Source organism: Protopterus annectens, chromosome 12.part0 (genome assembly GCF_019279795.1).
Source record: "Protopterus annectens isolate FY-2018-M chromosome 12.part0, PAN1.0, whole genome shotgun sequence".
Taxonomy (NCBI): domain Eukaryota; kingdom Metazoa; phylum Chordata; order Ceratodontiformes; family Protopteridae; genus Protopterus; species Protopterus annectens.
The window spans coordinates 772,436,890-772,462,045 of NC_056746.1; the positions used below are offsets into that span (position 1 = coordinate 772,436,890).

Consider the following 25,156-nt stretch of genomic DNA (forward strand, 5'->3'; position numbering starts at 1 on the left):
CTAAAAAAACAGTTCACAGCATAAAATACGGCCAGCATAGCTCATAAGAAAATTTCTCAGTGCAAAATACGTCTGGTATACCACAGGCTCTCGGCTGCTAAAACAGTCTCAGAAGTGCGGCTGCTACAAATGGAAAAAGTCTCTCAGCATAATAAGAAACGGCAACGTGATATCTCAGTGCAAAAAATACCTCTCTGCAGTTCATTGCACTCCGAACGTCTGTGAAGCACTATTATTCTTCTGTTTCCATTGCTGCTTGGCTGAAGCAGCCGACCGGAAATGCACGTACGTGAGCTCTTGAGCTCAATTCCGACAGGCTGTTTCTTGGAGTTGACGTCATCGTGTACATGATGGCGTCAGCTCAAACAGCCTAGAAGAAAAAAATTAAACTAGAAAGCAGGGAAATTCGGAAATTAAGGGGTGCCACTCGGGAATCGTGGCACCCTATTATTTGGTCCCCAACATTCGGTAAAAACTGAGTAATTCTGTATGGTTGGGCAGTGTGGTTGGGAGGTATGGTTCACCCTCAACCTTCCAAAATCCTCCTTGAACCCAGACCAGGACAAGATTTTTCTTGGTTGCAGAGTCCAAACGACAGAATGAAGGCCTTTCTCCCACAGGACAAGGTCCTATCCCTGACCTCCCACTTCAAGGAGCTGTTACACTCTCAGGCAATAACTGCAAGGCAATTCCTTCGATTCCTGGGCTTAATGGCAACAACCATCCCTGTGATTCCACTGGCCAGGATGTATATGCACAAGCTACAGTGGTTCCTCAAAAACATTTGGTCCCAGCAACTGAATCACTTGGAACAAGTAATCCCCCTCCTTCCCTGTCGAGAAAGAAATCAGCTGGTGCATCCAACAAGTCCAGCTAAACCCGGGGCTTCCACTTCAGCTCGCCCCCCCCCAACCCAAGTAATGCATACAGATGCCTCCGATTCAGGTTGGGGAGCAACAATGGCATCTTATAGGGTTCAAGCAAACTGGCATCCTTCCTTGAAGGCCATGCACATTAATGTCAGAGAAATTACAGCAGTCTTCTTAGCTCTAAAAACCTTTTCCCCTCTGCTTCTATCAGGGGTCCTTCTAATAGTAACAGACAATACCACTGTAATGTGGTAACTCAACAAACAGAGAGGGACCAAGGGGTATCAGCTGTGCAGACTAACCCTGCTGATATGGGATCTAGCCTCTCGACACAATTTGTCCGTGCAGGCAGCCTACATTCCCTTGCAGGACAGCAAGCAAGCAGATCTTCTAAGCAGGATATCCTCTCCTCAACACAAATGGATGCTGGACAGGACCGTCTTCTAGATATAGTCCACCAGTGGGGCACTCCTCAAATAGACCTGTTCGCCTCCCCCCAGTACAGGCAGCTGCAGACCTTCTGCTCAAAGACCTACTCCCCTCTAGCCTGGAGAGTAGATGCTTTCAGTATCTCCTGGGAGGGGAAGTTTCTTTATGCCCCCCCCCCCTTTCCACTAATTCAGAAAGTCCTCCTGAAAATCCGGAAGGACAAACCAAAAATCTTGTTAGTGACTCCCTACTGGCCAAGACAGCACTGGTTCCCCCCTACTTTACAATTTAGCCAAGGGCAGTCATTACAAGTTACCCTACAAGGTGGAGCTCCTGACACAAGAAAAAGGAACTCTCCTCCACCCACACTTGCAGATGTTGTCCCTGACACCATGGGTGATAAACTTTGGATCCCAATCAGATATCACTACTCAGAGGACGTGCTTTAAGTCCTGAGGGAGGCCAGGCAACCTGCAACAAGAAAATCATACCTAGCTAAATGGGAAAGACTTACTAAATCATACCTAGCTAAATGGGAAAGACTTACTAAGTGGCGTCTAGACAAGAGAAGGGACCCTTGCATTGCAGACCCCCCTTAGTTCTTACTAATGTGTGTCAACTGATAAAAAGTGGACATTCCTACTCTTCAGTGAAAGTACACCTTTCTGTAATGTCAGCCTGCTTGCCTCTTGATCCTCCCTTGCTAGCCAGGCTCAATGTAAAGTTCTTCCTTAAAGGGGTGTTACACATTAGACCCCCAAAAAAGCCTATCCCTCTGCCCTGGGACCTTAACTCCATCCTTGAAAAGCTTACCCAACATGCTTTGGAACCTGCTGGGACAGCTTCCCTTCAGATGTGTACATGGAAAACAGTCCTTCTAGTGGCTATCACCTCAGCCAGAAGGATTTCAGAGCTGCAAGCCTTAATGGCTTGTCCCCCTGTACACCATGTTACACAAAGACAGGGTCACCCTGAGAACTAACCCCTCCTTTATGCCCAAGGTGGTCAATGATTTGTCTCTAAACCAATCTGTCCACCTTCCCACCTTCTTTCCTTCTCCCACCAATGAAGGGGAAAGGATACTCTAGTCGCTGGATGTACACAGGCAACTAAGATTTTACCTGGACAAAACAAAATCCATTCGGAAATTTAAACAACTCTTTGTTTCCTTCCATCCCAGAGCACTGGGCAAGGTACTCTCCAAACAAACCATCGCATGTTGGATCAGGAAAGCCATCTGTCTTTCCTACTCAAACATGGAAAAAACTCCAGTGGGAGTAAAAGCCCATTCCACCAGGGCAGTGGCTGCCTCCAAGGCTTTCCTAAAAGGTCTGGACATGTCTTCCATTATGGAAGCAGCCACATGGTGCACTATCCACACTTTTCCCCAAACATTACAAGCTAGACCAAGTCTCCATAGCACATGCAGGATTCGTCAGGGCAGGACAGGGCTTTGTAGACTCCTCCTCTGCATCCATCACCCTCTCATTCAAGTAAGCTGTGATACTTTCCCACAACAAGAGTACTGCAACATAGGAATAGAAGGACATAGAATACTTGCGTAAAATCTTACCATAACCATCTTCTCTTCCATGTTGCAGTATTCCTTCCCACCCACTAATAACCCCCGTCATCATTCTCCTTTCATCCCAGCATCACCCTGGACCTTTCAGTGCTACAGATGGACCCCAGGGTCCCATACCTGACACCACTGGCATCTCCTCCTGCTGGGCCTTCTAGTCTACCTGCTGAGCTTCATGTTCTGAGGATTGTGCTTGCAGATGTCACATTTAAGGCCCCTGGTTTATGGCCTTACATGTGGCGTCCCATGCAGCTGCAACAGCCAAGCTGAAGCTTTTGTATAGGAGCCGACGTATGAGTCACCTGAGGGCAGGAAATCCCACAACAGGAGTACTGCAACATGGAAGGGAAGGACATCTATGGTTATGGTAAGGTTGTACACAATGATTCTTTCTTCGCCTTTGATATTGCAGTTGCTGTTTGCAGGCCTGTTAGTCCAAGTGTGCATAAACACTTCCAGACACACAAATGAATTATTTACCCTAGCAATGCCTTCATTACATTGTATTACATAGGCACAAACACTAAAATGACACAATAAATTATTTTGCCAAGCGATCACTTCAGCAGTCTGACTATGTATGCACAAGCATTTCCCTGACACTTAAATTATTTCTGCAAGTGACTCCTTCAGGAGTATGTCCTGGCATATGCAAGCACCAAAATGAAGCATTTCCGAATCCCCATCAGTAACATGTCCTGGTATGCACAAGCACCAAAATGAAGCATTTACCCAAACATCTCTTTCAGTAAAATGCCCAAGTATGCACAAGCACCAAAATGAAATATTCACCCAAGCAACCCCCTCAGTAAAATGTCAAGATGTGCACAAGCAGCAAAATGGAGCATTTTCCCTAGCGACCCCTTCAGTAACATTCCTGGGGTACCTCTCTGTATGCAAACAGCGGACGGGACAAATATTTGACCCACTCTCTTTTAGACTGGTTTCCAAATGCCCATAGCATGATCTTTAGTGTAGAGTTTATCCTGTCCACATAAGCGTTAGTCTGGGGGTGGTAGGGGGTGGTCTTTAAGTGCTTCACCCAACAGTGCTGCCACAGACAAACCAGCAAGTCTGGCATGAAATTGGCACCTCTATCAGTCAGTATTTCTCTCAGGAAACCTACCTTGCTGAAAATTTCTAACAAAGCATTTGCCACCTTCTTTGCCTTGATGGAGGATAGAGCCACTGCCTCAGGGTAGCTAGTAGCATAATCCACTACCACCAGGATATATTGGGGTACTCAGAGGCCCCACAATATCCATAGCTACCCCCTGAAATGGCTCCTCAGTCACAGGCAAAGGCATCAAAGGAGCCTTGACCTTGTTTCCTGCCTTGCCTACTTTCTGGCACTGCTCACAGATCCTGCAGTAACTTGTTACATCCCTTGCAGTCCCAGGCCAATAAATGTTCTGCATAATTCATGTGTTAGTACGCTTTTATGCTCATATGACCTGCAAGAGGAATGTCATGGGCTAGAAGTGGCAGACAGTAGGCTCTAGGCACTACCAGTTGATGTATTACCTCACCCTCTAGCCCTCCCTCAGGGGTCCATTCTCTGTAAAGTAACCCTTTGTTCCAGTATACAGACTCCCTTTTTCCTTGAGAATCAGGTGCCTCCTTAGCTACCTCCTTCAACCTCATAATGTAGGGTCCAAGAGGTAAGCCTGTCTCAGCTCTGTCTTTGTGACTCTTCCCAGCTCCCTTTCCACAGGAAACCTGGTATCTTCTGACAGCGGTGCCTCACTGTCAGCCTGGCTACTACCACTAACCTCTGCCCTTGCAGTCACTCTGTCCAAGGGTACCTACCAGCAGCTGTGGCTCACCTTCAGGCTTACTGCTGCAGGGTAGCTCCTTCCCTGAAATAGCCACCTCTCCAGCCCTGGCTTCAGGTTCGGGGTCTGTCTGCGTCTCCTCCAGGCTACCAACCCCACTTGCCTGTCTTCAAGCCTTACTGCATGCAACTGCATGCACTTAAGGTACTGCATTATCAAAATCATTCCCTGTCAAGAAATATGCAGGGATATCCTCTGGTGATGATTTGCTTGCTTCTTTTTCCACCCTCCCAGTCAAGGTGGACCCTGGCCAGAGGCAGTTGGAATGGGGTCCCTCCCAAAACTCTGACTGGATTGGACTGCCCAAGCAAGTACTGCTCCTCTTTAACCACTGCAGGCTTCACAATCACAAAGACTTACAGTTATGTCAGAGGCTGTGCCTCTCTTAGCAGTGGCCTGTTTTCCGTCCACTAAGAAAGTCAAAGCAGTATGAACCAATAATCAACGTTGTCAGCGTATGTAACTGCTCACCCAAAACGCCAAAGATGCGCACCAAAAAAATGGAACTTCCTAAAATAGTGAAACAAACCAGGTCGGACGTTCGATGTAAAATCCACAGTTTTATTGCACACTCCATGTTAAGCGCTTTCACCTACTGAACCGTAGGCTTCATCAGAACAGTTTTAAGAACTGTTACTTTCGTTTAAATAACATTACATTTTGGCGCCTTTTCACAAAAGTGCCTTCACTTAAAGTGACATACACACAATTCCTAAAAACAATTCCTTTTAAAAACAATACAAAACAAATAAATGCTCCATTTGTCCTATAAATATTACTATGAAATTCATATCTCTGTATACAATCATAATGCTAAGAAATTCTATTCTATTGACAGTGTTCTAAAATGCTTTTTACAGATATGCTGTCATTAAGTCCTGGGGGGGTAGTGGCATCCGTTAGAATTTGCCAATAACATTCTCTATACAATAAAAAGTTTTTTAAATTTCCCCCTCTCGGATTTGGTTGAACTGTTTCTAAAATGCCAAATCTAAATTGATGATCGATCCCTTTCTGCATCACATGTTTTGCCAAGGCATTTTTTTCATCACTGTTTTTTATACTGTACACATGAGCATATATTCTTTTCCTAAACTTTTGCTCAGTTTTGCCTATATAATATGCAGTGCAGGTTGTGCAATAGGCAATATATACCAGGAATTTGCTGTCACAATTACCTTTTTTAAAAAATATCTTTGTACCATTGTAATTGGACAGTTTTTTTTCCCTTTCCAATGTTATATAACTGCACTGGCTACAGTTGCCACAACTCCTTGTGTGTAACTTCCTGGTCCCACCTGCAGTATGTTCTACTGCTATAGGTCTTTCTAACAAATTCTTCAAATTAGGTGCCATTTTGTATACACATTTCGGTTTGGTACCCATTAATTCAATCATTGCATCATTTGTTAATAATGTGTACCAGTATTTATTCAATGTTTTTTCCACCTTTTTACTATAGGGATTAAATTCCACAATACATACTCTCCCTAAATCATTTCTGATCTTATTTCTATCATTAGCACTAGCTGTCAATTCATTGTTGTTAGTTCCTAACAATGGGTATAAATCCGTTCCTCTCCTTAATCTAAGTTCCTCTCTTATTTTTTCCATCATATTCATACTGTAACCCCTCTCCTTAAATAGAGACATTATGTACGAAATTTCCCTATTCACTTCTTCTGTTGACAATGTCATTCTCATAGCTCTGATACATTGCCCCTTAAATATGTTCATTTTTGTTCGGGTTGGATGACAGCTGTCAAAATCCAAATAAGAATTGGTAAATGTTTCTTTTCTATGTATTTGGGAATGAAAGCTGCCATCCTTCCAGGTCACCAATGTATCCAGATATGGTACCCCTATGTCATTACTGAGGAATGTAAATTTCAGGAAGTTGCTGCTTTGATTTAAATATGCTACAAAGCCTTCAAAACTATCCTGACTACCTTCCCATATTATGTAAATGTCGTCCAAAAAACGGGAATAATGTTTGATGTTACTCATGTATTCACTCTCAAAAATGTTATTCCTTTCCCATTCTAACATAACTAGGTTAGCGTATATGGGGGCACAGGCTGCCCCCATAGCAACTCCCCTAGTTTGTCTGTACATTTTGCCATCATTGTATATAAAGTTGTTTTCTAACACAATCGACATTAATTCATATACTAATCGAACTCTATCTCCTGTCAAATCACTATATTTGTGTACACTATTTAGAAATGCTTCTAGTCCTTCGTCCATAGGTATGCAGGTAAACAGATCCACAACATCTATTGTTGCAAAGATCAAATGGCCAGTAGTGAGTTTGACTGGAAAGTTCTTTAAAAATTCCCACGAATCCTTGACCATATGCTGAACCTTCTTATATATGTGTTTCAGAAGTGAATCCACCAATGCACCCAACGGAAACGTCTTGGACTTACTCCCCGACACTATTGGTCTAAATGGGGGATCCATCAAATTTTTGTGTATTTTTGGTATTCCTACCATAATGGCCATTGTGGGATGTTCAACTTTTATATATTTGTACATCTCATCAGTGATCAAGTTATCTAACAAAAATTCTTCTATATGGTAATCTATCTTCCTGTATGAACTGTTTAATTCATTCAAAGATATAACCTCATAATTCTCAGAATCATCTAGAATGTTCACAATTTTCTTGTTGTATTCTACTTGATCATATATCACAATGCCCCCTCCCTTGTCGGGCTTCATTATTCTCACTTTGTCACTTTGCCTCAAGTTCGTTAAAGTACTAATTTCCTCTTTAGATAGATTGTTCCTAATAGTGTGTGATTTCCTTCCAATTTTGTATATATCATGTGTCACTAATTTCTCAAAATTATGAATGTCCGGATTCATAACCGGCATATAGGTACTTTTCTTCCTCAAGGTGTTAGCTCTGTCAACAGTGGTAGGATTTCCATTGTCCTTGAACATTAGGGCTAAGTTTAATTTCCTGGTGTATTTCTTTACTTCACATATAGTGTCCACAACTCTAAAAATAGGGGTGGGTACAAATTTCATACCTTTAGATAGAAGGCTGAAATGTGCTGGATTCAAAATTACATCAGTGTAATTAAAGATTTGAAAATTGTTAAATTTATTAATAACATTGTTACTTGTTCTTCCAGCATCATCCCTTTGTTCATTGTTAGTATTAAATGTTGCACCTACCACCTCGGGTAATCCCATTGTTCCTTCTTCTTCCAATTGCTGTTTTTGTTCCTTCTCATGTAATCCCTCCCTTTGTGTACCTGTTGAAAATTTTCCCCTTCTTCACCATCTTTATACCCATCTGTTATGTATTGTGTAGGCTGTTTCCATATATAGGCCTTTCCTATTTTGTATTGTTCTCTGTCCCTATTTAACTTCTTATTTTTCCTAATAAATGCAGTCTTTTTTTTAAATTCAGCATTTTCAAATTGTTTGTGATACAGTTTCTCCCATTCCATAAACAACAAATCCGACAGTATATTCTCATTCATTTGATCAACATCACTTAATAATATACATAACTTTGCATCATTATACTTAATTAATTTTCTCATATACTCTATCCCAAAACTGTCAAAAAGTGCATTAAATTCATCAATAGTTTCATTATTTAAATCAATGCCCATAGGTACTTTGTAAAACCTTAGGCCCATCGGAACTATTCCAGAATTAATGCTGTGCTCCAAATAGGCATTGTCAAGTTTAATACAATTTATAAGATTTAATTTCCTTCCAAGTTCATAAATATTGTCCTTAAGTGACCCCAAATGCTTGGATTGTTCATTAGCTCTTTCATTTTGTTTTTTTACTTCTCCAACATAAGTACTATTTGTAAAAACACATTCATTTATGCAGTTCATGCAGTTATATAACATTGGAAAGGGAAAAAAAACTGTCCAATTACAATGGTACAAAGATATTTTTTAAAAAAGGTAATTGTGACAGCAAATTCCTGGTATATATTGCCTATTGCACAACCTGCACTGCATATTATATAGGCAAAACTGAGCAAAAGTTTAGGAAAAGAATATATGCTCATGTGTACAGTATAAAAAACAGTGATGAAAAAAATGCCTTGGCAAAACATGTGATGCAGAAAGGGATCGATCATCAATTTAGATTTGGCATTTTAGAAACAGTTCAACCAAATCCGAGAGGGGGAAATTTAAAAAACATTTATTGTACAGAGAATGTTATTGGCAAATTCTAACGGATGCCACTACCCCCCCCAGGACTTAATGACAGCATATCTGTAAAAAGCATTTTAGAACACTGTCAATAGAATAGAATTTCTTAGCATTATGATTGTATACAGAGATATGAATTTCATAGTAATATTTATAAGACAAATGGAGCATTTATTTGTTTTGTATTGTTTTTAAAAGGAATTGTTTTTAGGAATTGTGTGTATGTCACTTTAAGTGAAGGCACTTTTGTGAAAAGGCGCCAAAATGTAATGTTATTTAAACGAAAGTAACAGTTCTTAAAACTGTTCTGATGAAGCCTACGGTTCAGTAGGTGAAAGCGCTTAACGTGGAGTGTGCAATAAAACTGTGGATTTTACATCGAACGTCCGACCTGGTTTGTTTCACTATTTTAGGAAGTTCCATTTTTTTGGTGCGCATCTTTGGCGTTTTGGGTGAGCAGTTACATACGCTGACAACGTTGATTATCCACTAAGAAAGGATATAAACTCCAGTGATAGTTTGGCCCCAAACAACTTACCATTGGCATACTGTTATTCCCACTTGCTGGCTCCCCCACCTTGCTTCCATGGACAGCTATATGCTTCATGACCGCACTTGTTGCATTTAAAACATCTAACCCTTGATCCTGGCCGTGTACCTGAACTAGTGGCTTCCCCTGTTACTGGTGGACTCTGTTGGGTGGTTTAGGCTGCCCACCATGGGGTTCCTTATATCCATGTGCAGCACTGGGTATCCCCTTCTTGTACAGTGGTGCCCTGCTTGCTAAGTAGAGATCCCTTTTCCCCCAGCTCATCTGCAGAGTTAAAACTCCCGGTCTGCCAACCAGATTCTCATGTCCTCAGGCAAAGTTCTAAGGGTTTGTTCCCTCACCGAAAGGTTTGCCAGCCTTTCAAAAGTGGAGACCTGACACCCACTCATCCCACCTATGAAAATAAGTGCTTAACTCAACAATATAATCACATACACTTTCATGTGCCTTGCGTCTCTGCTCACAAAACTTTTTTATGTAAGCTTCAGGTGTTAACTTAAAACATTGCAGTAAACATAGTTTTACTTTATCATAGTTTAAACAGTCAATATCAGACAATTTAGAAAGAGCAGCTACAACTTTACCATGGAGTAAGGGGTCAGAAACCATACCCAGAGGCGTTGGTCAGCATTATACTGTTTACATACCCTTTCAAACATATGAATAAGACTATCAAAATTATCACTTTTGTAAACTGTGGAAGAAATTTGCTGACCTTTATTGTTTCCGGGGTTTGGTTAGTCCCTTGCCCATTACCTCCATATTCCTGTCGAAGCATAAGCATCTCCCTCTCATGTTGATACTGCTACTTATTTTCCTTGGCCACCAAACACAGCAGTTTCTTTGCTAATTCTAATTCCATTTGTTATTCCTTTTCTTTGACCTCCAAATGTCTCAGTCTGTCCGCTGATTCTAATTCCAAATGTTTGGCCTCCAGTTTAAGTCTCTTGAACTCCAGACAGATTTTTAAGTCCTCTGAGGAAAAGGTGAACTGTCCTGTTTTTGAGGAAAAGATGAAGATGAACAGTCCTGTTTTAGAAGGCTGCAAAATCCTATCACCAGACTGGTTATCCTCCTGTTAGCAAGTCTGAGCAGTGACTAAGGCTGAAGTTATTTCCAGTTTAGTCAGGTTGGCATGCACCAGTCCTTTGGCTTCGCACACCTTGGCCAACTGATTCTTTGTTAGCTTGCCATAATCTTCTGCTGACATCTTTGCTTGTTTTCCCTGACTAAACTAAACTAAACTAATAAAATATAAATAAAACTGTTGTGAAAATGAAACTTTGTATATTTACCTTGTGGCTGCTGAGAGTGCACACACCTTTAGTGACAACTGCCTGCAGGCTACAGAAGGGGACCCCTCTAGGCCAGTAATCAAGGAGCCTGAATCCTCAACACTGACACCAGTGAGGGACGTTCACTTGGAATAAAAATAGATAGATACACACAGTATTTCCAGGTGCAGCTGTCTGCACCAGGCACAGTTTTGCTTAAGAGCACACAGGGAACACATTCAGTCTGGGGTCTGTGTGCCCCCATCTCTTTTCAGGGCCCAGTAAGACTCCCCACTGGCACAGCTATAGAGTTGAGTCCTTTGCCGAGTATTCCAGGCCAAGTCCTCCACCACCCTCTCTGTAAAACCAGTGCTCTGTGTCCCTGCTGGAGCTGCCACACACACGCTTTGAGGTTTAATTTTCACAGACACACACACGCACACCTTGGAAAGGCTGGCACAGATTCTGATGAAATCTATGGACAAAGGGGCTAAATCTCTGTGAATAAATACAAATTATTTTACTTGTGGTGATGTCCTTCAAGGATGCATCTGCAGTCATCACATATGGGTTGTCCTGCCTCAGGCAGCCCTTCGGTCGGCCGGATTCCAAAGTCTGGGTCCGGCGTCGGCTGATGTCACCCTTTCCCCGACGTCACAACGCCTGGGGTATAAAAGCGTCAGCTGACGCCATCTTCCTCAGTCTTTCTTGCCGCGTGGTGCCCGAAGCAGAAGCAGTTCGCAAGTGCCGGTCAGCCAGCTCCTGTAAATTTGCTATCCGAAGACTTCAAAAGCTAAGTACCCCATTGGGGACTCTTTCTTGCCTCAGCCGATGTCAGAAAAAGTTAATAATTGTTTAACTTGTGGGAAACAAATACCTCATAAGGATTTCCACTCTTATTGTCTACCTTGCTTAGGCCCAGACCACGACGTCTCGGCCTGTTCTGCCTGCGCTTCCTTCAACCGACGCACTCTTAGACGTCGGTCGGAGTTCGCAGAAGAGTTTTTGGGGATAGTTTTGCTTACAAAATGCCGTCGGAAACCCCAACATCGCATTTAATTAAGAAACGGAAAGACGAGGACCGACACATGCGGGCCGCGGTTTCGGCTGAAACCACGTCTAGGCCTACCGCGAGTGTCTCGGTCTCGGCTGATACCGAGTCCTTGGAACTTCCGAACCCTGAAATATTACAACCGACAGCCTCGGCCCCGGAGGCTCCTACCGAGTCGGTTACAGAATTGCCTTCCGAAACTGATGTATTGGAATCTTCCGACACCATACCTTTAGACAAAGCTACACCAGCACGTGGTGCAGCCAGGCCTCCTGCATCCATGTCTGTTAAGGCCTTCACCAGGGCTAAAGCTGCAAAACACTCTAAAGCCATGCCTCCCAGAGTTATTCCTCAGGGACCTTCTTCTAGTTCACAGATTCTAACTTTAGCAGAGGACCTTATCTCCTTAATTAGGGTCTCTCAGCCTCATCCGGACAGGGGCTCCCAACCCCCTCTAGACAAAAGGCCCAGGATGGATCCTCCTGATCCCCTTTCCTCAGAGGAGGCCTCTGTTGGCTCGGATCACTCAGACTACCAGGAGGAGGCTTATTCGGCCTACGAGGATTCGGATGCAGAGGAATCTATTCCCTCGGCCTCCTCTCCTGAAGAGCTTTCCTTTGGGGAGACCCTTCACACTATGAGAGAGCATTTCAAATGGCAGGGCCAGGAATATTCTGATTCCAGGAAAAGACTAAGAACTTTTCTCCATTTACCTCAGCATAGACCTTTGGCTATTCCTCCTGTTTTAAATGTGATTGATGATGTATACTCTGACTCTAGTATGACCCCTGGCACTCTGCCTCCGGCCCCCGTTAAGCCCGATAGGTATTATAGAGTCCCGGACACACATAATTTTCTTTATAAGGCCCACTCTGCTGACCCTGAAACTATTTCACAGGGCCCTAAACGGGTTGCAGCTGTTACTACTAAGAACCCACTCCCCTCTGCAAAGGAGTCCAGGGCATTATAGAGATGGGGTAAAAAAGTGTATACTTCGGCCACTCTTGCTATGAGGGCATTAAATTGTCAATTTCACATGATACAGTATCAAGAGTATTTGTTAGAAGAAATGCATAAGAAATTGTCGTCTTCTGAACCCCTTGACCGTAAATCCCTTCAGGATCTGGTATATAACTCCCAGCAGGTTAGCAACCACTTCTTGCAGTGTGGTTATGATGCATTGGAAGCTTCATGTAGGTCAGCAGTGACAGGTGTTGTCATACGCAGGCATGCTTGGCTGAAGGAACAATCTCTGCCAGAACATGTTAAAGCTAAGCTTTTGGATGCTCCACTGGAAAAGCAGAAGTTATTTGGTTCCACTGCTCAAGACGTCCTAAAGAAATTTGAGGAAAAGACAAAATCTGTACAAACAGTTAAGGATTTTCTTCAAGTCCAACCATCTAGATTTAGCAGAAACTGGCCTTCCAAGAATTGGTCCTTTCCCGACACAGAAAGATTTCAAAGGGGCAGGAACAGGCGTGCCAGAGGTAGAGGGCAAACTAGGGGCTCCTACAGAGGCCGTCAATGGCAACCTCCAATCCAGACAGGCAGTTCAGGACCTGCAACTGCTGCACAAGGACAAACTCAATGACTTTGCTTTGACTCCGCCAACCAGGGCTCAATTAGAAGCACCTTTGGGCGGAAAGCTTTCTTTATTCTCAAGAAATTGGCACAACATTACAAGAGACAAATGGACACTCCAAATAATAGACAACGGATACAGGTTCCATTTCCACACTTTGCCAAAAAGAAAAGGCATCCCAGGTCTGCCACCAAATCAATGGGCAGAGGCTTTGAAACAAATCTCAAACTTACTACAAATGAAAGCCATAGAAAAAGTTCCTATTTCAGAACAAGGCCAAGGATTTTACTCCAGGCTATTCCTTGTTCCAAGAAAAGAACATCAATGGAGACCAATTCTCAACTTGTCCACACTGAATACTTATCTCATTGTGCCAAAATTCAAAATGCTGACTCTATAGCAACTCCTTCCCATGCTGGGAAGGGGTCTTGGCTGGTTACTCTAGACCTCAAGGAGGCATACCTGCATGTCCTTATCAGACAAAGTTGCAGAAGATACCTCAGATTTCTTGCAGGGTCAGAGCATTATCAATTCTCAGCATTGCCCTTTGGCTTATCTACTGTGCCCAGAGTATTCACGAAATGCCTGGCATCAGTAATAGCACACTGCAGACTGCAGGGGATTCAAATCTACCCATATCTGGATGACTGCCTTATACAAGCGGACAACCAACAAACTTTGATAAAGGACTTAAATTATGCCATCAATCTTCTACAGGCCTTGGGATATACAGTCAACATGCACAAATCAAGACTTGTTCCATCCCAAAGAATAACCTTTCTGGGTGCGGATCTAGATACAACCACCTAAATGGCTTATCTCACAGAAGAAAAACAAAGTCAACTACCGGATTACTTCAAGAATCTGACAAGACAAACCCAGCTGACTGCAAGGAAAATCCTGCAAGCCCTGGGTTACATGGCTTCCTGTATTCTTTTGATTACACAAGCAAGGCTACATATGAGAAAGCTACAGTGGTACCTAAGGAGTTTATGGACTCAGCACAGTCACAGTTTGGAGACGTTAATCCCACTCATTCCATGCCTTCACAAGGAATTTCTGTGGTGGGCTCAGGCCAGCCAGTCCAACAGAGGGTTGCCCTTCATAAAGCCAAAAACCTCCCAAACTATTACAACAGACACTTCAGACCTAGGTTGGGGAGCACACATGGAGGGCAGAGGTATCCAAGGACAGTGGTCACAAAAGGAGCTACGCATGCACATAAATCAAAAAGAAATGCTAGCAGTGATACATGCAATCGAGGCCTTCAAACTCTTTCTGCATCAAGGCCATCTACTAATAAGGACAGACAACACCACAGTTATGTGGTACATAAACAAGCAAGGAGGTACCCATTCTTACCCTCTTTGCAGACTGGCAATGAATCTATGGGATCTTTCCTTGAAACTCAATATACAGCTACAAGCTCAGTTTGTGCCAGGGAAGGACAATACACTGGCCGACAACTTAAGCAGAAATATCATGGATGCACACGAATGGATGCTGCACCCAGACATTTTTCAACAGATAACACAATCTTGGGGGAGTCCGGACATAGATCTATTTGCATCCCCCCACAATCATCAACTGAAGAAATTCTCCTCAAGGACATACCACCCACAAGCCTGGAAAGTGGACGCCCTCTCTTTCAGCTGGAGAAATCTGACAGTGTATGCATTTCCTCCTATTCCATTAATGACCAAGGTATTACTGAAGATCAGGGCAGAGCAGCCAAAAGTGATTCTGATAGCTCCGGACTGGCCAAGACAGCACTGGTACCCACTGCTAAGGAGCATGTCTCGTACGAAACCATGACCCCTACCTCTATGGCCACTTCTACTGACACAGCACAGATACAAAACTCTACATTCCAACCTGAAAACATTGCAATTAACAGCGTGGAGAATACCTTGACTCCTCCTCAGGATAAGCTATCCCAGAGAGTGAAGAATATTATTATGGAAGCTCGCCGCCCTTCCACAAGGAAGTTATATTCAGCAAAATGGAAAAGATTTCTCATCTGGAACACCACAAAGGGCCTAGATGCGACAATGATGAACATGGCACATATCCTGGAATATCTGGCAGAAATGTTCCACAATGGGCTGTCTTACTCTTCTATTAAGATTCATGCTTCAGCAATTTCAGCTGAGTACAATACTGATTCACCTGTCTTTTCTCATCCTCTCCTAAGACAGTTTCTAAGAGGAATTAAAAACATCAAACCTCCTAGGAATTCACCTCTACCTGCTTGGGACCTTAACTACGTGTTGGAAAAACTAACACTGCCTCCATTTGAACCAGCAGCATCTGCAGATCTACAGTACCTTTCATGGAAGACTGCTTTCCTTCTGGCAATAACCTCAGCAAGAAGGGTTTCGGAATTGCAGGCCCTGATGGCAGTTCAGCCATTCATTATTTTTCACCAGGACAGAGTTTCATTAAGAACTAATCCTACTTTTATGCCAAAGGTGGTATCCAGGGTTTCATTGAATCAAGCCATTCACTTGCCTACCTTCTTCCCAAATCCACAAAACAAAGGGGAGAAACTGCTGCACACCCTGGACATTCACAGACAGTTGCGCTACTACTTGGACAGAACTAAAGGTTTCAGGACAACTGACCAGCTGCTGGTAGCATATGCTGCCGGTACTCAAGGAAAAGCAATTTCCAAACAGACAATTTCAAAATGGATAGGAAATTGCATCCGCTTTTGTTACTCATTTCATGGAAAGACTGTACCAGCTAACATTAGACCTCATTCTACGAGAGCCACAGCCAACTCCACAGCCTTCTTAACAGGGGTGGCTACAAAAGACATTTTACAAGCTGCCACATGGAGCTCCGTGCATACATTTGCCAAGCATTACAATTTACCTTTATACTCCAGATCCAGAGCAGGCTTTGCTATGGCTGTCCTGCAGGGTATCTTAGCTACACCATCCTTGTCCTAGTACCTCCACCCCCAGATTGGCTATGGTATTCTACCCATATGTGATGACTGCAGATGCATCCTTGAAGGACATAGTACAGTTTTGTACCTACCATAAATGTAGATGTCCGATAGGTATGCATCTGCAGTCAGGTTTACCCTCCCTCCTTCCCCTCTGTGGTATTCCTAGGGTGCTTACCTCTCTATTAGCTAGCTGGGGGGATCTATTATGGTGTATTTGTTTTTACATACATATATTTTTGCATATGTTTGGATTTTTTATTGCTTATCTTCCAAGTTTAGCCTTCCTAGAGGGAACCTGGCATCTGGGGCAAGAAAAACTGAGGTTCATAGGTTCATAAGTTCATACTAGGCTATCTGCCCAAGGGCATTTATAAGCCTAGCCCAGAGTTCTGTGGCTTTCACCACCCCTTTAGTTTGAAGGATACTATGCCCATTATGTTGTTGTGCCTCTGTCAAGCAGTGACACTGAGGTAATCCCTGGGGTATATCTGCGATCTCCCATCCATTGGTCAAGATTTCTCTTGAACAAGGCCAGCGAGGTGCTCTGCCTCACATGTACCGGGATTTTGTTCCACAGCATGGGGAGTCTCTGGGTGATGAATCTGTCCCTCCAACACGTCCTATTAATAACCGTGTCAAGGTTTAAGTCTCCCGCCCTTGTAGTTCTGAGGGATCTAGACTTTTTGAGGTGAAGCATGTTCATCAGTTCTGGGTTGGACATGGCCTTGTATGTCCAAGATGGTGTCGGCTGACGCTTTTATACCCCAGGCGCTGTGACATCGGGGAAAGGGCGACATCAGCCGACGCCGGACCCAGACTTTGGAATCCGGCCAACCGAAGGGCTGCCTGCGGCAGGACAACCCATATGTGATGACTGCAGATGCATACCTATCGGACATCTACATTTATGGTAGGTACAAAACTGTACTTTTCTGCTGCCTTCCAGTGAATGTTTTTGTTATAAATATAAATACTTTCAAAGGTTAAAACATTCTCTAAAAGGCCAGCCACAATGAAAGATTTAAAGATATATATATATATATATATATATATATAAAATGAGAACATGAAAATACTAAATATCTATTTAGAATAAATACCAGAGTTTCAGTCACAGGAAATATTAAACTAACAGAGATGAGTAGATTCACACAGGTACAGAAAAACAGTACTTAACTAATCTCACTATATTTTCCTGACTGATCTAAAGAATTAATATTTCTTGGTTACTTACTAAAGCAAGGCAAGGTGAAGTAGGTGAGTGATCATTTTTATGTCATGTTTCAAAAACAGACTGCTCTGAGACTTCTGTCTTATCTAATATTAAAACATCATTTCAGTGCTGGATTACAGAATGACATCACATACATTTGGTCATCTGAATTCTGGTTCCCATACTACCCCCCTTTACTAGAAACTGAACAAGAATCTTGCACATATGTGTTACCATACACACTTTGCTAAGATGTGTTATAGCACTTGGAAGCCGTAAAACCACTTTAACAGTTCCCCCCTTCCAGGGTAGCATTTCGTTCACTACTAAGGACAATACAGCAAGATTCCTAGCCCTAGTTTTCACAGACATTTCATCTCTGGTTGCAGTCAGAACTGTTGTAAGATACAATCTTTAGGGCCTAAATTAAGTAATTTAATTTCAGGATATTTTTCTAAAAGTTAGCTGGGGCTGAGCTTAAACTATTCTCTTCCAGTATCTGCTGTTACAAATCAGTTACAGTAGTACAGTTTGCCATACATGCATATTTCTTTTCTGTCCAGCAGGACACACTGTTGGTACATTTTTCAACACAAGCAGCTTTACAAATACATTTTTCAACACAAGAATCTGTACAAATCAGTTTGGTATACAAATTATATGTAATTCTTTACAAATCTCCAGCTAGCTATGCTGGCATATGTCAAACATCCGCTGCCCTACTTCTCCTGGCATAGCTGGCAATACCTCACATTGTCACAGATGTGGATCACCGCTATGAAAATGCAAATTCCCGGGCTGTGAGTACTGGCCTTAATTTAGCATTAAAATAATATTTAATCAGAATTGAATGATATTTCATGCTTTCTGCAACATATATTAACCATAATATCGATTTTAAGGAGTGTTTGCACCCTCTTGTCCCACCTATTAATGGGTTAAGTAGGAATGCAGCTTCCACTACAGATTTTATTGTTGAAAGTTCAGGTTATATATATTGCTGGTTAGGGATCTGCTTACATTTGGAAGCATCAGGAGCATATGTATGTACAGTATTCTCACTGTATACATTGTCAGTAGTCTTAATGCTCAGTTGGAAAGTAGTGGTTCACATGTAAACAAGAACTGACAAGAGATAAATGCATTCCATGTCATATCTAGATAAATAGTATGACATCGGTAGTGAACTCCAAAGAGTGATGAAACCTGGAAGTGGTATGCTTTATAGATGAAATGTCAACTGTTTTTCATGTCAGAAACTTAAATTGTCTCACTTTTTTTGTCTTTAGATATTTTGGCAGAATAATGGTGCTATTGATGAAAGACTTATTTTTCAAACAGTTTAGATATAATTCTGCTTATTTTAAGAATTTAATTTCCTAATACATTTTTTATTTTTAATTGCTAGGGATGGGAAGCAGTGATGAATGGTCTGATGTTCAGGACGTTATTGATTCCACACCAGAATTAGAGATATGTCAGGATCCACGGATGGAACGCAACAGTAGCAGGTAAACCTCTTCACTAGTCAGCTATGTCCAGGAATATATGTAGATATTTATATATTTTTTTCTGTTTATCATTTTTCTTATAACATCCTCATTGTTATTCTTCCATAACTGACCCCTACTCCTCCTTCCACAAACCTAATTTTTCACAGTGTATCTGCCAAAATCCATTTTCCGTTAAACAAAATTAAACAAAATTTCATTCAGGCTTTCATTCTCAGTAACCCATATTACATTAAATAAATTCTTATTTACCCTTCACATATTCTTTGTTTTATATATATTTATTTTTATTATATATATATTTATTCTTATAATATCCATACACATATCTTTATTGTTTATGTCATTAATATTGCTAAAACATTTTTCTTCACACGTTTTCCAGAGTTTCACTACACTTTTACATTTAAAAAAAGCATATTCTGTTGTCTCTTCCTCCCCTCAAAATAAACACACTCTTTCAGTTTATTTTTATATGGCATAGTCCTCTTTATTGTTAACTTATTTATTACCAGTCTGCCATTAAATCCTGAGGGACTACTGTCTTGTTAAACCATTTTGCTTAACTTTAATGTTTTTAATCACATCTTCTGGTAAATTCTCCCACTGATTTACATAATATTGTTTCATCACATTGTTATACCACATCCTTTTTTCTCTGTATAATAGACTTTTATTTTCCTTGTTAGTAATTTTTTTGATAATTTTTTATTTCCTCATTTACATTCTTTTCTGTTATCATAATCTTACAGAACTATCTTTATTAAATTTAAACATTCTCACTATTCATTTGTCATTCTCTTCTGTTGCCAACTTTAATATTCAATGCAAATTTAGAGATGCAGAATAAACAACTAGATCTAGTAACTTCACTAATGCAAAACATATCGCCTTTCACTAGGTTTAATCTTGAACACCATATGAAAGAAAACACCAGTTGTACAACTTCCTTTTCATATTTTTGAGGGATCATATTAATCATTTGACATACATGTGTTTTCCTATTAGTATAGAATTCAGCTGATAAACCTTTTTCCTGAATGCTCAAATATAAATCCTGAACAGAAGACATCTTCCTTTCATGTCTTTTTTCGGACTCTCCTACTGCATCATAAATGTATATTTTTTCCCAAATGTTATTCCTAGCAAAGACACCTCATTCATTGTAAAACACCCCCCCCCCCATTTTCTCCACTTCACCCACACCCCTACTTTTATCTTTATTCAAGGTCATTTCCATTTCTTTTAAACATCCATTCAAACCATCATTTTCCTCATCCATATTTTGTTCTTAGCAATTACAGTTATATTCTCTTTGTATGTCAGAATTACTGGAATTTCCACCTCCTTTTGCATGACATATGTGGCAGCTTCCATTTTTGTAAGCTACCTCACTCACTATTGTATATAATTCCAGTGCAAACAATATTTCACTTATGTGATATCCTTGTCACATACCACATTTCATGCATAGTTCTTTACACAGACACCCATTCACTAATACTTGTACTCTATTATTATGATATGCTAGCACTTCTAGTTTTATTACCTATTCTATAACATAAGTTTGACATCCTCCCTTTTACTCATAATATCATCCACAATTTCTCTCACAATCAGTAACAATTCCTGACATCCCTTCCTTTTTATACCATGTATACTTTTTTCCATAGTGTCTCTCATCCTTCCCTGTATTATTCTCATAAAAAAATGTTATAATGTGTTTTATTTAATGTGATGGGGCTCCATTTTTTTATTTCATTCTTCTCATCTTTCTTCCTTGTAAGTTTTAATTCCCCCACTGCATACCTTTTCATCAACAAACTCTTCCTTCAACCATTCGTTCAGTTCATTTACATAATACTGTCTTTGCCTGTCCACTAATTTCTTGTATCTGGGCCTGATACTGAACCAACATTTACTTTCCTAAGTACTTCACTAACTCACTAATAGTAATTTTTTTCAAAATTGTCCTTAAGTCATTCTGAATTTTTTTTTTTACTTTCAGTTTTTTCTTATTTTCCTTCTTTTTGCTCTTATACATTTTCCACATGCTATACTACTATACTCATGATTTGCGCGTGTGTTCTTCTTACCTCTCCTTTTACATTTTTTACTTCTGTCATTATAATAATATCCTTTTTTACTATTTTACCCAAATATACAGATATCCCATCTTTTCTCCCTTGTAAATAATAATTTTGCCTAAACAGTAATGCCTTAATTTTTTTCTTGATTTCTTTTATATATTTCTTTTTCAGTATCTTAATACTCTCTTGTATTCTTCTCAAAAATGAGTAATAATTTTACATGCATTTTCTCATATTTTACACTCTCTTCCTTTCTTACATCACCCTGCAATGAAAAGTATACTTTTTGTAGTTCTTTTAAAGTTCAAGCCACCATTCAGATCAGTTTTTGTAGAAGTCCTTCATGGTTATATGATCCTTCCATAATTGCAGTATTTCCCACTTTCCAATTTCATCCCATAAACTCTCATTTATTCTTTTTATTCCCTTTCCTGTTTTATATACTCCCTTTCTTCTATCACCTAAATGGGCTGAAAAACCCATCACATTTACTTGTTTTTATTCTTTCCCCAATTGAATATTTTTCCTGTATTTGTGTACAACAGTTCTCGATCCTCAGAATCAGATTTTGTTCCTAACTAAAACTTCAAAAAATGTTAGTACCAGTCCCTTCTCTTAATCTCTTTTCCGGGATGCACTCTCTCTCTCCTCATTTTCTCCTCCATATATTCTTATTCTTATTCTTCTGCAGTTTCATATTCATCTATTTCACCCTGTCCCCCAGCCTATTGTTGCCTTTCCTTTCTCTTTCATTATTTAATATTTGCATTTGACAATCCAGTCACTAGTGACCCTTTTTAACACAGACTGTATTCAGACACACACCTTCTTGCTGTATGTCCTTTCTCCCCCAACTGGTTACATTGTACCTTGTCAAACTCATTAATTAAATGAGAAAAGTCCCCATAAAAGAAATGTGATTTAGGCTGGCCACTGTGTCTTAATGTCCCTCTATGAAAACATACAAACATAACACTTGCAAGTGTTTCACCATTTTTACAGTAAAATATTCAAGGAAAACACTCATGATCATCATCATCTTCTTTAGGCTTTTCCCATTAGGGGTCGCCACAGCGGATCATCTGTTTCCATTTCTTCCTGTCCTCTGCATCATGCTGTTTCACACCAACTGCCTGCATGTCCTCTCTCACCACATCCATAAACCTTATCTTAGGCCTCCCTCTTTTCCTCTTACCTGGCAGCTCCATCCTTAGCATCCTTTTCCCAATATACCCAGCATCCCTCCTCAGCACATGTCCAAACCAACACAATCTTGCCTCTCTTGCTTTGTCTCCAAACTGTCCAACCTGAGCTGGCCCTCTAATATACTGATTCCTAATCCTGTCCATCCTAGTCACACCCAGTGCAAATCTTAACATCTTTAACTCTGCCACATCCAGCTCTGACTCCTGCCTTTTCGTCAATGCTACCGTCTCCAACCCATATAACATAGCTGGTCTCACTACCCTCTTGTAGACCTTCCCTTTCACTCTTATTGGTACCCGTCTGTCACAAATCACTCCTGACACTCTTCTCCACCCATTCCACCCTGCCTGTACTCTCTTCTTCACCTCTCTTCCACACTCACCATTACTCTGAACTGTTGATCCCAAATACTTAAACTCATCCACCTTTACCAACTCTACTCCCTGCATCCTCACCATTCCTTTACCCTCCCTCTCATTTACACACATATATTCTGTTTTAGCCCTGTTGACCTTCATTCCTCTCCTCTCTAAAGCATATCTCCACCTCTCCAGGGTCTCCTCAACCTGGTCCCTACTCTCACTACATATCACAATGTCATCTGCAGACATCATAGTCCACGAGGCCTCCTTTCTAATCTCATCTGTCAACCTGTCTATCACCACTGCAAATAAGAAAGGGCTCACTAACTGTTTAAAATGTCAATAGTAAAAATAAAGCCAGATAGTTCACAAAAATATTAACATAAATAATTTAAAACAAGCTTGCACATACAAACCATGCTTTATCAAGTGTAAGTAACAATTAATAAGTCACATGATCAATAAAGTAAACCTCAGTTTCTGTATGAGTTTTAAAAAACAAGACTCATTTATACTTGGTTTGTTTAATGCACTCAATCTACTGATCCATTCACATTCATATTACAATATCACCCTTCCTTATTCCATTCAGAAATAATTGTAACACAGAAAACTTAAACCTATGAGATATACCTATTAATTTAATATGTTTTGCTGAAACATTTCACAAGATATTTTAAGTATAACTGGACTGTCTCCAAGGATAGTGTTTAAGAATAAAACCAGTCTGAAGAGACAACTGTGTTATAGATCGCTTTTTAAATGTTCTAATTTAATGAATAACACCATGAAAGATATAAATTTGACTGTAATTTGACTGTAAGTAAAGGCATGTTTCCTCATATGAAGTGCAATTATTGTCAGTATATATATATATATATATATATATATATATATATATATATATATATATATATATATTATTGTTTATTTTGAACATCCTATAACTAAATATAAATGTGAATTTTTTCATCATTGTGATTCATTGAATTTAGTGCGTGTTGCTAAGTGCACTGCATGCACATCATTCTATATAGGAAAAACTAATAGAAGGCTAAGGGACAGAATGGCACAGCATTTATATGATGTTAAGAAACAGTTTTATCAAAGCATCAAAACATGTTAAATTAATATGTCTCCAGAAAAAAAATCCTAACATTTTACTTTCTGATTACACTATTTGCTTCTTATTTGTAAAGCTTTAATTTTTTCATCTGGTAGATTTTCTCGTGGATTTTACATAGTATGTTCTATCATTGCATTGTGATACCACACTTTTCTTTTTCTATGTCATCATTTTTTATTTTCCACAAAAACATGTAACATTGCATTTCTTCATTTATATATTATTTTTCTCTTTTACCCTTTTATACCATACCTCCAAATTTATCATACTTATATTTGTACAGTTTTCTACTAATCTCTCATCTTTTTCATGTATCCACTTTAACACGTTGTACCAATTTAATGAAGTGGCATATAGCACTGAGTTAATCAGCCCTGAACCTCCTTCCTCTTTATTTACACACACAACTGATCTTTTTACAAAGTTTAGTCTAGAACCCCAATATAAATGAAAAAAAAAATCTGCAATAATTCCTTTTCAGGTACACTTGCTAAGTATGCTATTTTTCCATCGGTACTGAATTTATCAAATAAGCCTTTTTTTCTGAATAATTTATATGTTTTCAGACTACTTTGTTTTATTTCTTGTATTGTTTGTTTCACATTGAATTCTACTTCTGTAGTTATTCCCAAATGTTGTACATAACATAGTCATTTCATTTATTGAAAAATATATACCCCCAGTCTTTATCACATCACCTTAACCTGTAATTTTCTCTTTATTTAAAGCAGTCCTTATCACCCCTAGAATTTGTGTAAATTATTACTTTTTTAACCAAATTTTGTTTTTTGCAATTATTAGAATGTCATCTGTGTATGTTATCAGAACTGGAATTCTTAACCCTTCAGGTGTTATATACCCCACCTCCTTCATTTTGTGATTTATATCACATACTATCATAGCCATAACTAATGCAAAGAGTATATAACACATTGGACATCCATGTCTTACACTATACTTCTTGGCTTAACTAAACAATTACAAGTATTTTTATTTTATTATTACTATACTCTGACATGTATAATTTCCTAACTTTCTCACTTATATTATATCCTTTCATTATTACCCATACGATTTTATGTCAAGTTGTATCAAATACCTTATTAAGGTCTCCTGTCATGATTTCTGATTCTTCTTTTCTGTTTATAATATCTTCCACAGTTTCTCTATCATTAATTCCTGACAATGCTTTCCCTTTTTATATATATATATATATATATATAGTTTACTATCAGTATGTCGAACGTCGAAAAATTTTCGACAGACATATCGAAAGTAAACCTCAAAAGTAAAAAAATAGAATGAGTTACAATGTTGAATCCGCTGA

General features: G+C 40.0%; 1 protein-coding gene across 1 annotated transcript in view; it reads left to right on the forward strand.

Annotated features, from left to right (window-relative positions):
• The window catches only part of MAPK8IP3 (mitogen-activated protein kinase 8 interacting protein 3), a 3,746,918-nt gene that overhangs the window by 1,219,130 nt on the left and 2,502,632 nt on the right, over nucleotides 1-25,156 (forward strand). The window contains exon 7 of the mRNA XM_044088957.1: nucleotides 18,943-19,045. Coding sequence (XP_043944892.1) covers nucleotides 18,943-19,045 — 103 coding nt within the window. The remainder of the gene's footprint in view (nucleotides 1-18,942; nucleotides 19,046-25,156) is intronic.